A 14,314-nucleotide genomic window follows, 5' to 3' on the forward strand; every position below is an offset into this window, starting at 1 on the left:
GCTGGCAAACTGAACAGGATTGGTAGCGAATCGCCGCCCGTCGAGCCGATTATCATGTCCTCGCAGCCCGTTCAGCAGACGTACCAGATATAATCGAAATCCATCACACTATTTCCGCACATCTGGGGTGAGAGCTCTTTCGCACCTGGGCAACTGGGGTAGTGCAACACAGTGAGTGGGTTGAGACTCGAGAGTGGCAAGCTGCCCAAAAACAATGGATCCATCCGATGACTGGTCCCAGCGCGCGGACTCGGGCCGCGGAGATCCCGCCCCACCACTTTCCACTCCATCTACTCCTCCCGTTGCCAAAACTCGAAAGTACCAGGCCTACGTCGCCTCGGAATCCGGTAGCTGTCAGCGCTCGGGAGACAGTCCCCGTTCAGAACCGGCCGAGTATTGGGATGATGAGGAAGAGGACGATTGGGCGGACGATTCTGGCGACGCTATCGGTCCTGACGACTCCGCATCTATTCGCATCAACAGGCAGCGCCAGCAGACGAGGCCTCCTCCACCAGTGCGCCACGATTGCTCGCCCCCGCGACCCCAGCACCAATTTCCGAGTGTGCCGGGGCCCCCATCCTCCGTTTTGTCGGACGATGAACCTCCTTATTACGGTCCACAAGGCCACAACGCCTCCCGTTTTCCACATGGCTATCGGGAGTCTTATGGGCGTGGTGTGCGGGCGCATCGTCTGGTAAATCCGTCTGCCCCTCTTCACGACCGATTCACGCGAGCACCGGCACTTCCGGCCGACGGATATTACGCTCCCGGTTATAGACAAACTACCGGATACAGTCGATTTTCGCGGTACAATCCGGGGCATGGGCAATCTTTCGGGTATTCTCACCGGTCTGCTCCGTGGTATGGACCGCGTCCGAGTTACCCCCAATCGACTGCGTCTGGGTACGGATCTCCTCTCAGGCACAACAGTCAATATCCTGGGAATCTGCCTGCTTCGGGGGACTACTTCAACACCGGGGCATATCCAAGTCAAGGGACGTACTATGGTGGCGATCCGAGAGGATACTATGGCGACTTGAGGGGATACTATGACGACCCGAGGGGATACTATGGCGATCCGAGGGGATACTACGGCAGTCCAGCCATCGGCGAATACAACACGACGCCCTGCGAGGTGGGCAAGAATCCTTTCGCGCCTCCCAGCTCCCACTTCAATATTCCACCTCCCCCTCCCCCTCCGGCAGAGTTTCCCACCGCAGCACCCCCTGCTCCTCCTCCAATGACCCCGCCACCGCCGCCACCGCCTAGGGCGGAAGAATACCAGACTACCAGCTCCGCCGGCGAGGCCGCTGCCGTCCCTCAAGCGCCCACCTGCACGGGGCTTGACATCCAGGCGCCGCAGAGGCTGACGTTCGACCCGTTAATTGCTCAGACGGTCTCTCGCATAGTTCGCACAATCGAGGTTACGGTAGCGCCACACGGGCTGGAGAAGCCGACTTTGGCGGCGACGGAGCCGACGGCAATGGCCTGGCTGCAGCCCCACACGATATGCAAGGAAGATAGCGCGACGACCGAGTTGCTGGCAATTCAAGCATTGGAACACTTTGAAGATGGTAGTGGTCGGAGCAACGTTACTCTTGTTTCCATGCCGGAGGCTGTAACAGAGGCGAAGAAGCAGACATCAGTGATTCAGATGAGATGGCTGTGAGTTGGATCCATCATCGGATGAGGTCCAGACCAAAACTAATGTATTGATTGATTGCAGCCATGCCAAACGACAAGCACTCTCGCTGGATTACCTCGTCGTACGTCTATCTTAGCGACAATTTTCTGAACAGTCCAAGAATACTAACACGACTCAGCGGCTCATCTCCCATTGCCCGTCGGACATTTTGTCTTACGACCTGAAGCAGGTGGCTTTGTCTCTGCTTGAAGATGGCTGTCAGAGTCTACAGCATCGGGTTGACAACGGCAAGATGATCGAGGCCGGGGCCATGCTGCGCTACACTGGCATCTATGCGGAAGATGCCAAGAAAGAGACAGACCCTGTCATTTTCTTGTCTGTCCCGTATCTACTGCTCAAGGAGAAGACGCGGCCCGTCGCGGGGCAGGAAGGGTTCGAGTCCTTGACGCTGCTTCAGTTTCTCTATGGCTACGTCTTGGGCGACGAGCCGGAGGGCAAGCAGGTTGTGAATAAGATTAATCGCTCCCTTGCGAGGAAGATGGTTCACGTGCCGCAACTCTGGTGTCTGCTGATTGGGCCTAGTAAGTAGTTCCGCTGCCTACTAGCGATCTCTGGATTGTGCAACTATACTCATGACTTGCTCCCAAGGCATTCTGGTGACTCTAGCAGACTGTGCTCTCACCGAGATTCAACACGGCGGAATCGCAATCGATCGACGGCGTTACAGTGCCCGTGGAGACTCCTGCCTCGTCCGAGTGACAGATCTGGACGAGGAGGAGATCAAGTTCGTCATCCCGCGTAACTGTAGTCTCTTGGTATGTGCCAGCCTTCACGCAACTAGTGACAGGCCGCTGACCCTCATTCCAGACACTGACGACTCAACTCGCCCTGCTAGTGAGGAGAAAATACTCACTCGACCAATTTGATCTGCTGGGCGAGCACGGGCAGCCACTGGATAGCGAAGCCTGGATTTCGCTGATGTCTGAGGCCCCCGAAGAAGTGATGATGCTCATCCGAGCCAAGGGCTGGAAGAAAGCAAACGAGTCTGAGCGGGCTCAGGCCGCGTCTCAAGCCACTCCTTCACAATATGGAATAGTTCCATATAGGCAGTCCTATCGCAACTACTTCCCCAATATGATCCAGTCTGCGTCGGCTCAGCAATTCATGCCCTCTTATCCACCTCCCAACTTCCCTGCCGATCTCTACAGACAGCCTGGACCCTACAACACCTCTGCTGCGAATCCCTTCTCTCCTCTGAGATCCTACCATGCCAATCCGTTCACGCCAATGTCGGCCGCCGCAGCCAACCCATTCACGCCAATGTCGGCCGCCACAGTCACTCCATTCACCCCAATGTCGGCCACCACGGCCAACCGAGTCGTGCCCATCTCATCGTCTCGCGCGTACACAACTGCGCCGCCGGCATCAGACAACGAGATGCAGCCCTATCGAGCCCCTTCAGGTGAAGTCGGCACACCCATATCAAGAGAAATCTACCGACAGCGAGCAGCTAGCAAGTCTTCCGAAAAACCACAAGCGCCGCCGGGAAAGATGGAAGGCCGCGCAGATGTGCATACCACGAACAAGAAGGTGACGAAATCGAAAGTGATGTTTCGGCTGGCAACGACTACCGATGACTCCGAGTCGGAGCCGGAGGACGCGCCTCAAGCTGTACAGAATCATGGCTCCGAGAAAGCAGAGATCGGCAACTCGGTCGGCGCGGAGTTCGACTACCCTCCGCCCGCGGTTGATCCAGGAATCGCGAGCCGTCGGCGGATGACGGACATCCTGCTGGGAGTGGAAACTCTTTCCACCCCCGACGCCCATCTGCGAACGACGGAAGACAATCGCATCATAAGATTCAAGGAAGAGGAGAAAATTTCCAATAATCTCTCGCTACAAACCCCCCGACTGTACGATCAAAAGCCCAATGCGTCGGGAGCTGGACACGATGCAACCGACAAGGTGTGAAGAATATTCCCCTGCCAGCAGTTCCTCGGATCTCATTTGCTAACGAGTTGAAGCACAAGGACGACACTTCTAGTCTGTCGGGAGACTCCGTGGACTTTCAGATTACTGCCTGCTCTTCGGTCGATGACAACCATGAAGTGGCGGCTCAGAACGAGGGACAGGCTGGTGAGGAGGATGACGTGGTACAGCTCAAGGCAGTCTGGGTATCGGACCCCTCTCGCGTTGATCCAGAGTCTTTGAGAAAGTCTGAAGAAGACGGAAGTGGCAAAGAGGCTCGCGTCGAAAAGCCCCACGATGAAGCATCTCGCCCGCATGAGGGCAAGGCCCGAGGACAATCGAAGGAGCCATCTAACAACGCAAGAATCACCAAGCTGCCGTTCTTCACCTGGAAAACCTCCCTCTGCGATGCAAAGGATGACTCCATGAAAGATACCGTCATCAACCGGCTTTTAGAAAACGCCAATGAAAACTTGGTTGCGCGCGAGCTCGTCGGGAAGCTTTACGACAAGGCATACATGTGTTCGCCTCTCCATTTTGAAGAGCGACATCACGACTGGATGAAGCTACCGTCGCCGGCTCTGTCGCCCATGGACGACTTGCTGAGTCAATGTGTCGATGAGCACATATCGGTTGCGCTGCCGACGGACGTTGGTGGTCCTACCGAGATCACCTCTCAAATTGCCGTGGAATGTACGGACGGCATGATGGATCATGTGTCTACAGCGGAGACTATCGACCAAGAATTTTATTTAGATGGCACCTTTATACTGACTCATGATGGCGATGAAGATGAGGATAGCGAGAACCGCAGTGTCCAGACGCCAGTGAGCTCTTCGTGCCATGTACCCAGCAACTCGAAGTCAGGACCAGACTTGGACAGACGACATCAAGCCGCACGTAAAATCAGAAAGCCTAGTCGGAAACATGTGAAAGATGCGGTGAGAGTGGAACCAAAGATGCTCGCCGATCTCTCCACAGACATCTTTGGGCTATTCATCCCCGCCGAGCTGTGGACCATCCATCCTCTCACAGAGAGATATTGGGGCTCGCTCGATAGGATATTCAGGGTGAGTTTTCGACTCTCAAGGGAACGGCCCTTGCGTGCTGATGCAGTCATCTAATCATTGGTTAGCAAATTAAATTTGCCGTTGAAGATATTGACTCTAAACGACTGCAGAAGTGGTGCATCTGCAAGTTCCACATCACGCCCAGCCCTTTAGTCCAGAACGGGGAATCATCCAAGCCCAAGCCGTCGCCCATGGCCTTCGGCGAATGCACCGACTGCACCAAGTCCCGTACTTATGATACAGCCTATGAGGCCCTGTCTCACATTCATCAGCTCCATACGAACTGCCCTGGCGAGACCCGATACAAACATGTCTTCGACGACCCCTGCTACGTCTGGCTCCGTGCAACTCACCGGAAGCATGACGGCAGACGCTACAACGAGATCGCGCGGCTCACGCAAAATTTTATTAGCGAGTTGCGCGGCCTTTGCCACCGGGCCACTGATCTGCAGCTTGCCGTCGCGAGCGTAGAGGGTGCCAGTAGCGCATCCGCCTCGATGCCGAGTAGCAGCAGTGCAACACCTTCTCTAACGAAGGACCTCGTTGACGCCTTCGAGGACATCGTCATGGCCCACATCATCAAGGCGAAGCAACTCTCCCTCGCAAACCAGTGGATGTTTGATGATCACGATCCCAACAATGGAGGAGCCGGGCCCGCCTCTACGAGCTCGGCTCGTCGAACACCGTCGGCGGAATTTCTCGCCAAGGTCGAGGACATGATCCGCTGCGGCGCCGAGTGCCTCGCGCGGGCACACCGGTCCCTCGACCATGCCCGTACCAACCTCATACTCCTCAGTACCAGGACCGCGATGGGGGCCAAAATCAGCCTCGACTACATCGGCATCGAGTTCCTCGTCGCCGTCCTCATCGGCCACCTCCAGCACCAAGGGATCAACGCCGAGTCACATCCGGAGACCCTCCTCGAGCTGTACCAAAAGTACACGGCCAAGCTACAGTTCGAAGCCAACCGCAAGCCCCGCCGCCGGGTTTTCCTCGATATCCAAACCCTGCAGGAGGAGCTCGACGCTCTCCGCAACGTGATTGACTCCCAGCAGAAGCTTCTTGGCAACTACCGCGACCTCACGGCGCCGAGGCTGTCCGAGACGATGAACTCCTCGCGCGAGAACCTATACCCGCTGGAGAGCCAGCACATTGAAAAGCTAATGGCCGGGTTAAGTCAGCGCGACTTCGAGGTGCGGGCCCTCCTGGGACGGTCGCAGAGGCTAAGAGAACAGGTCAAGCAGAGCATCGAGATCCTCGAGGAGGGACACGGCAAGGCCATCCGAGTGTTTACGATTGTCACATTGTTCTTTTTGCCGTTGTGAGTATTCTCCATTCAGTAATCGAAGTACGTGCATTTCTGACGATACCTATTTCGTGTGCTTCAGGTCGTTCGTCTCAAGCTTCTTCGGCATGAATGTCGCGGATATCAGGGAAACGAAGAGAAACCAGCCGCTCTTCTGGTCCATCGCACTTCCAGTCACTCTGGGTGTGCTGGCCATTGCATTTCTGTATGGCTACAAATGGGATTCTATGGTTGGCTGGTTCGAGCGCTTGCTTGACGGTATTCGCGAGAGCCGAAAGGCCCAATACAAAACAGCCGCAGACACCCGTGTCAAGCAGCCGCTGGCCCTCTCTCGCGGTTCGAGACAGCAGGAGGGGAAGCAAACAGGCGCGCAGACCGAAAAGACTTCTCAGTGGTCTTGGAAGCAAGTCGAACAGGATTATCTCCGATTTAGAATGCCAAAGAGGACAGCGACCAGCAAGACAATCGGGGAGTAGCCACGCGTAGCATACAAGGCATTAAAGATATTTATTTTTCTTAGGCTTACTTTGTATGACACTTTTCTATCGTTATTGTACCTCCTACTAAGAAATTTTCGGGTCAGATCTGGTGATGTATCAAGTCATAGCGAAGGAATGCTTGAGAGATTGAGAGGATTATCCAGGGAGAACCAAACGGAGTTTAGAAGGGCAATGATGCGTAAAGTTCTTTAGCTAGTGTAATGTGTTATTGTCCCACTCATTGACTTGCAGTGAATAGTCGACAAACTATCGATCGATGCTGGTGTGCTAATACGATGGCGAGGATGACATTTGACCCGGCGACTGTTGCGTAATTCCCTTTTACTATTGCCGCTTCTTCTTCTTACCACGGTCCGGGTATTAATGCCAATGGGGTCTTGAACCACTCTACATTACATGCGACCTGTATGCACTGCGACGTTATTTGTAGACATGTACAGCTGCATAGGATGAAAAGGTTTCGGCTAAAGCTAGTCTAACCAGGGTCACCCCTCACCCGCCTTATGCCCGTTTCGGCAGACCGGTGATGGTGTTTAGGCGTCGCTCCTCCATTTGCTGCGTTTATTGACAAAAGTCGGGATACCCAAAGCGCGTTGGCTCAATACCACCGAAGAAAATACTGTACCAGTCGAAAGCTAACGTGACCGTCAACGTCAAACACCTATATGTAATGTGAGTCGTGATGTGATGGCAGAGTTCGTGGGCTTGAAGCTGGCAGATGGACGGACAAAGTCCTCGGGGGTGATGTTCGGCAGATGCAAGACCACCAGGTGTGTGAATCAAATCCAGCCATCACGACGAGCCGAACAGAAAAAAGATCATCTCAGCCTGCCAAGAAATATCAGAACAAAAGAAACACCTACGTATAATGGAGTCGAAAAGACTTTTGTAGATGCGACGTACCTCTGCCCGGCATAGACCGTAACGCCATGTGGCGTACATGGTCAGCTACTTCAGGCCGCCACGTCGCAGCAAAATGTAAGCCACACTCTTCCCCAGATGGAAGGCTGCGAGGTTGTCAAAAGCAAAAAAAAAAAAAAAAAAAAAAAAAAAAAATTAAGCCATGGATCTATCCGAGACAAAGTTATGTGAGCTGGTCATGTCACAATGGCTGAACCTAAAGAATGCATCTTGGCCTAATGTACCCCATTTCTGATGGAACTTCAAGCCCTTGAATCGTGGCAATCTCGCAAGCGTTGCGAGATCTCTGCGCGCTTACATTTGACCGCGCGGTCAATAACTTCCGCCTCAATGCATAGGTTTGACAATTTTTCACCGTGTGGTACCGCAACTACTCTCCCCACTCCAATGCTGACTTTATCATGTACCAAAGCTACGTTCGAAAATAAGCTAGGTATTGCGGGCTGCCCCGATTTGATAAACGCTAGCACAATACCAGTAGCCACAGACAAATCACCAGCCCTAGAAGAGCATAAAGACTCACAAGACTTGCCTCTTTGCAAGTCAGTCATGCTTGTTTCGCTACGCCGTGTCTCGCTTTGACGTGGCTTTCTATGCCGTTAATACGTCATATTGGAAGACGTATATCGTTATTTGTACTAGGATCGTGCGTTTCATCACTAGAGAAGCAGTCGCAGTTCATACTACTTCAAGGCAGCAACTTGTTTCACAGGGTGATATTTCGGTAAATCAGCCTGAACAGAGCTGAAGTTTCTCCGAGCCAAGACTGATGGCTAGCACAAGCTTCCCATCAAGATTCACAGGCTTCAAATCTACGCCAGCGCATCTCAGGCTCGGAAGAGATTGCTTCAGCCGCAGTCCTAAGCCGTCAGCTAGAAAAACACGAGGAACAACTCATGAAACATGGTCTCATTAGCGGTTAGTGATTTTCAAAGGCCCAGTAATAATGAAGAATTGCCAGCCGTGCTTCCAGCTACCTCGAGACTCCCTGCCAAGAGCAACTTCGTAGCTACTTTCCAGCAAAAGGTCACAAGATTACCGGTGGCAAAACAGATGACAGGGTCCTTTAGCGGCTGAAATCCTGGCTCTTCTCTGAATCAACTACTACTTCCCCCACTTTGAGACTGAGAATTGCTACTTTCCTCTGGAATTCATATCCAGCCTACCATGTATAAAAGACACTTTACTGTCCACATGTCCTTTTCTTAAAACTATCCCAATCACTTTGCCAACTTTTCGCTTTCCATTCTCGTTAGCCGTCATGATTTTCTTTCAATCACTCCTTCTTACTGCCTTGACTTTGGCTCTTGCGGCACCGGACTACCACGCGCGGCAGCCTAGATTTCCTGAATATTGTCCAAAACAAGTCCAATCTGGCAAGCGCGAAGTCTTTGCATTCAAGATCAAAGGGGTCCAGTTCTGTACGTGGGTCGGTGAGAAATGTCAGAGCCGTGACGATTGCAAACAACCAAACACATCAGATTGCCCCGCAAAGTCAGCCCGGATCCCTGCAAGATGTATAGATGGGTACTGTCGTCTGGTGAATCTAACCCCAGGCTTCAAGTGCGATTGCCTGCGTGGATGCGATGTCGCCTGCATTTGTGGCGCGTGCAGAAACGCGCCTTGCGGGCTGTGTGGTAGGCCTCCTCAAAGCGGTGGCTGCTGCGGGAATGGCGTCATGTCGGGTGGCATCTGCAGCTGCAAAGGGGGCCCGGCTCTGGGTTGCTCTGCGGAGCGTTGTTATCAGCAAAATGAGGAGTGTTGTCCGAAAGGCAGCAAGCAGGACGGAAGATGCTGCGCTTACAACTCTTGCAATGACGACGTTTGTCTCCATTAATGTGGCCCTTGATCCAGGCTATATTAAAACGGAATGGGCCTGTGAACAAGTATAGAGAACACCGCACTACGAGTGGAGAAGCTAGGATCGGAGCAGAAATGGAAGGATGATTGTCAAGGGCTTAAGGGACGCAGAAACGCCAAGTTTGGATATGCTCAAGTTATATAGCCAGTACAATTGAAACAGTGTTTAGTACCTGGTTTTAGCACATGACGATGAGATGAGAACTTTCTGATGTAGCGCATCAAGTATCAATGTCTCGATAAGTAGCAATGTTGATTAGACAAAAGTTCGAGTAGACATTGACAGAGGAGGTTTGTGACACTGTGACAACTATTAGTCTGGTCGGTAGATACGAGGCGCTGGAAACTTATTGGTATCGGTGTACTACATGAATCCTCAAACTCTACGCCTTACATGACTGGCGTAGGACTTCTCAGATTAGTGGCGTAGTTATGTCGCTCCCAGATCTGTAGAGCACTTTGGTGCGGGAATCAGTCAATCAAATAGAGGGGGTTCTATGGGGATGATTCTTGCTTGTGATTGGCTAGATACTCATCAGTCAAGTTTAAAAGTCTTTGCGTAGAACACATGGTTAAAGAAGAGAAACCTTGGCTATGAGAATGTAAAAGTTCAGAATTGTTACAATCGATGTATTCTACTTGGTGGCAGATCGCAAAGACATGCAAAAGCAGAGGGAGGACCGACACCAGATGTCAGCCTCCTTGTTCTCGAGTCAGGTGGCTGTCTGGTTATGCCGGCATCGATACCTCACTCTGCCGACTTTTGGAGATGAACTTGGATTTTGACAACATGCCAACATGGCGACTCGCTGAAATGGGCCGCAAGCCAATAGTGCTCAAAGCATGAAAAATTGCAACAAGTCAGAATCATGCTTTATACTTGGTAAGGAGTTATTATAAAGATGATAACTAAAATAAATTAACGACTACGGATGTATTGTAATTTTTGTCTTGAGTAAAGATTTTCTTTACGAAATAAAATAAGATTTATTATGATAGAAATATTCTTTAAACTACTAGAAATACTAAATTTAATATATAACCAAGTAATTTTTTAGGAATATTGAGTCTCCAAAGTGTTACTGGATCTGGAGCTACCAATGGTGGATTCTTTCACAAACAATTCGCCGACTGTCCGTTCAAGCGGCCTGTACGATATGGGAGGTTGAACTTGGTATAACTTGCAAGATGCTCGACAGAGATTAGCGCAACTTTCATGCATGGGGCTACAGAAAGTCCGTAGTCTCCATGCTTGAAAGCCCCGAGCTCCACGGAAAGAGTTTGGCCCAAGAAGAATTCGCTTTTACGACTGGGATGATTGGTCGTAACCTGTCCAACTTTTCCGCCTGGCACCACCGAAGCCAGCTTATTTTGAGAGTTGTCGCAGAGCAGAATTGCAACGACGAGGCGCGAGCCGCTTTCCTCGGCCAGGAACTTGACACCGTGCGAGAGGGTCTGAACCTTGGGCCAGAAGATCAAAGCCTGTGGTACTATCACCAATTTCTAATCTCGCAAATCGTCAAAGACGGTGATCGACATGCCATCGCACCAGCTCTGACTGTGGCTGAGAGAGTTGCTTACATGAAGCATGAGATATACGAGATTAAAGACTTACTTGAAGACTACATGAATGTCAAATGGATATACCAGGCTCTTTTAGAGTACACTCTGTCTTTAAGGCGTCTGGAAAAACGCTCGATAGGCGATAGTGACGACGCTGGTAATTTAAGAACCTGGCTGGAGAAGCTGGTAGCCCTCGATCCTACACGCCGAGGTAGGTGGAACGACTTTGCTAGAGAGATTGGAGAGATGGGATAGCGGATCAATTAGACAAGTTCAAATTCGGGAATGAGCGTAATCTTGATTATCGTCAAAAGTATTTGACAAAGCCGTATACTAACACGAATTGCATCCTGCACTTGGTGTGAATGCTGTTGGCAATCGCCCTGCGAGGCCGGCGGCTGGACGTTCTATTTCACTGGCCACCTCTCTTTCTTCACCTTGATTAGTCAAGAGTTCCCTTCATCCATACCGTAGGCAAACTTTACCGACGGCGTACACCCAAGCGGGTACCGAAAAAAACATGGCCACCATTTGGTAGCCGTCCCCGCCTCCCGCCCCGTCCTGCGGGGACGGCCTTGAGAGGTAACGGGGGCGGGAGGCGGGGACGGCTACCAAATGGTGGCCCATGTTTTTGGTGCCCGCTTGACTGCTTTGTCAGAAGAGATGAACGGGGCCGTATTTGTGTGAGATATTTGATTGATTCCGAAATGAACAAGCATAACATCATTGTAGAGGTTCATGTTTAGTTACTTGAGCCGTCATGTTAAGGAGCTCCTATCGCCTATGACGGAGGTGGTGGGGCGTAGTTTATCAAAGTTGAGAATGGGAACGGACAAGCACAGCTCACTTGGTAAGTCTTGTTATCATCCGATATTCGTAACATGCAAGTCATTGGCTTTTGCTACATCTAGTTCCAAACCTCGTCTCATTCTGCTTGTAGCTCAGTCGTGTCTTTCTGATTCTTCTTACTCCGTGCTAGGTGTGTCTAGCCCGTGTTTGTTGGTATCGTATCATAATATGGCTTGGGAGCAGAACGAGCTTGTCGTTGAGTCAGTGGTCAGAAGGCCTATTACCCCTGGTCAGTTCCCGGCCACCATCAATAGTCTTCTCTCGGTTGTTTCATAATCTCAGTAGTACGTTGAATGGACATATGTAACCGCATCTGGTGTGAGACTATGACTGACCCAAGGAGAGTTCCTTTTCTGTTGCCATAGACGCCATAGGCTTGGCGAGTCCACGCAAAAGCGACCAAAAACGTATTATAGCGCCACCAAACTCTCAGACGATTAGTGGATATCTCTTAAGAAGCTTTGATATGCTGCCACAAGGGTTACAAACGCGGATTCCAGGTGAAGAGCGGGCGGCGGACCGCAGCCGGAAACTACTCTACGCATGGGCAACTTATTATCAGCCAACGACGCTTGATAAAAGCTAGTCTCTCGTTCTTTTTCCAGAGATAGCTGACGTTCTAGAAGCGCCTCGAGATGGCCACAGACTGGCTGAGAAGCTCTTTGGAGACATATGACGAACGTGTATTCCGGCACCACCGTTGCCAAGACTGCTGTACAGGGCCGTGACTGTCGCCGAGAATAAACAGACAAGTAAAGTATTGGTTAATCAAATATGACATGAATGAAACCAGTGACTCCAGTTACCTCGTATGATATGAAGATTTAATACTTGATCCTAGTCATTAGAGATTCCACACTAAAGACTACGCTTATTACCTGATTCATGCTCTACCAAGCTGACACACCGTCAAGCTTGAACAGTCTGAAGTACAGGACTCGGAATTTTGATAGGCTATGCAAAAAGTATATGGCTTAATGTCTGGGTTCAATTTTGAGCTGTTACGTGGCTTTCTGTTTAGGGAAATCTATTCCTTCGTATGTATCTTTCCTTATATATAGCCCTACAAGCATCACCCCAATCCAAGGCTCACCAGCCTCTCTACTCTGCAAATCAACCAACAAAGCTACTGCACCTTTTACTCTACATAACGTTTCCCACATCTTCTTCATTTTCCTTCAACACACCTCACGCGTCACTACCATGCTCGCCCTATCCTTGTTGCTCAGTGCCGCCGCGGGAGTCAACGCGATTCTCGGTGGTGACGTCGCCGGCGTCATGGTCACTGAAAGTTCATACTTTTGCGCAGAACACTGCGCGTTTGGGGGTGTCTTTTTTGGCCAGCCGGGATACTTTTGCCCCGAGAAAGAAGTCATTGCCAGACTGGATGACGAGGGCAATCTCGACCCTCAGTTTCCCTTTGACTGCATCGGAATGAAGGATCAATACCACTTCAAGTACCGCCAGCGCTCCGGCGGAGAGGAGCCGGCAAAGTGCAAAATTGAAAAAGCAACTGCCCCTGGCCGGGCGGACCAATGCCTAGAGTTCAAGTCGACTAGCCCGGATGCCAAGACTGTACCGTGGTCGGATATTGAGAAGCAGCTCAAAGCGGGCGCTGCTCCCGGCAAGTCGCAGCAGGAGTGCGCCAGGGATGGCATCAAAGTCTTTCAAAAGTGCCGAGCAGAGGCTGGCGAGTTTGCTGAGTGCGATGAGAAAGCTACTGCAGCCATCAAGAGCTGCCAGGGTCTGCAGTAACCGGCCACTGAGAAGGACCACACCAAGTTTAGCTTGAGATGTGTTTGTTTACAATGTTTGGGTATCTGAGCCAGTGAATGTTTCAAAAAGCATTTCTTGTCAAGATAGAAAAAACGGCGACTCTGTTGGCTGAAGAACCCATGTTCTACTCTCTTTGTTTCTTTTCTTCCTGTCTTTACTGTCTTCAAAAACCTTATTAGAGGTGTATATATATACATGTAGAAAAACTCGTCTCTTGGCGAACAAAAAAAAAATAGAAACACATTTGTTTCTACCTTTTCTGCTCTGGGCAATAAACTGAAAACAACAAGCTCAAAGCGACGCTAAGAAGGCGGATTGAGACATGTTCCGACTTTTACATGAGACTTTTGAAAGGGATCAAATGTAATCTTGAATCGACATGGCGATCCAATGACACAACTGGAACATGGGTCTCTGTGTTGACCTGCTATACGCCGCAGCGCAGTCATGCATCAACAAAGAAATGGCCCAAAAAGGGTCATGACAGCGATCATTAAAAGCAACGCCATTGGTACTCGTGTTTGAACGGCCAAAGACTTGGAAACATGGCTTCCGGCCGTCACATTGACCGGCGCCACACACAGCAACTTGCTATCATACATGACAACCTTGCCCTGATCTTGGTCTTGCTTGGCGCCAAAAATGAGCAGCACAGGATTCGACTGGCGTACGCGCAAGTCATAGGCAGTAAAATCGTCGACCTTGCTGTCTCCGTAAGGCAACGCCAAGTCAAAGATTGGCTGGGTGTTGTACGTGTCGGGTAGCCCAGCCAACGCAGGCTGCACGCTGGTTGAGCAATTACTGCGTATCGGCGTAATTGGAGTGTCTAAAATTGGTTTAAAATAAGCATACATTC

At 51.0% G+C, this 14,314-nt stretch overlaps 4 protein-coding genes across 4 annotated transcripts in view; 3 read left to right on the forward strand and 1 right to left on the reverse strand.

Annotated features, from left to right (window-relative positions):
* Positions 1-214: 214 nt before the first annotated feature.
* BBA_09688 (uncharacterized protein) lies at positions 215-6,465 on the forward strand (the record flags this gene model as incomplete). Its single annotated transcript, XM_008604785.1, has 8 exons — positions 215-1,665; positions 1,727-1,766; positions 1,824-2,226; positions 2,294-2,460; positions 2,513-3,610; positions 3,670-4,683; positions 4,749-6,004; positions 6,072-6,465. 8 exons carry the CDS (start codon positions 215-217, stop codon positions 6,463-6,465), a joined length of 5,823 nt encoding a protein of 1,940 aa, XP_008603007.1.
* Positions 6,466-10,518: 4,053 nt separating this feature from the next.
* BBA_09689 (geranylgeranyl transferase type-2 subunit alpha) lies at positions 10,519-11,088 on the forward strand (the record flags this gene model as incomplete). Its single annotated transcript, XM_008604786.1, has 1 exon — positions 10,519-11,088. One exon carries the CDS (start codon positions 10,519-10,521, stop codon positions 11,086-11,088), a length of 570 nt encoding a protein of 189 aa, XP_008603008.1.
* Positions 11,089-12,885: 1,797 nt separating this feature from the next.
* BBA_09690 (uncharacterized protein) lies at positions 12,886-13,437 on the forward strand (the record flags this gene model as incomplete). Its single annotated transcript, XM_008604787.1, has 1 exon — positions 12,886-13,437. One exon carries the CDS (start codon positions 12,886-12,888, stop codon positions 13,435-13,437), a length of 552 nt encoding a protein of 183 aa, XP_008603009.1.
* A 473-nt stretch (positions 13,438-13,910) lies between these two features.
* BBA_09691 (uncharacterized protein) overlaps positions 13,911-14,314 on the reverse strand; it is a gene marked incomplete at both ends in the record, with an annotated part of 1,036 nt that continues 632 nt past the window's right edge. Inside the window, one exon of the mRNA XM_008604788.1 lies at positions 13,911-14,284. Within this exon, the coding sequence (XP_008603010.1) occupies positions 13,911-14,284 (374 nt within the window). The remainder of the gene's footprint in view (positions 14,285-14,314) is intronic.

Source organism: Beauveria bassiana (genome assembly GCF_000280675.1).
Source record: "Beauveria bassiana ARSEF 2860 unplaced genomic scaffold BBA_S00063, whole genome shotgun sequence".
NCBI classification, from domain to species: Eukaryota; Fungi; Ascomycota; class Sordariomycetes; order Hypocreales; family Cordycipitaceae; genus Beauveria; species Beauveria bassiana.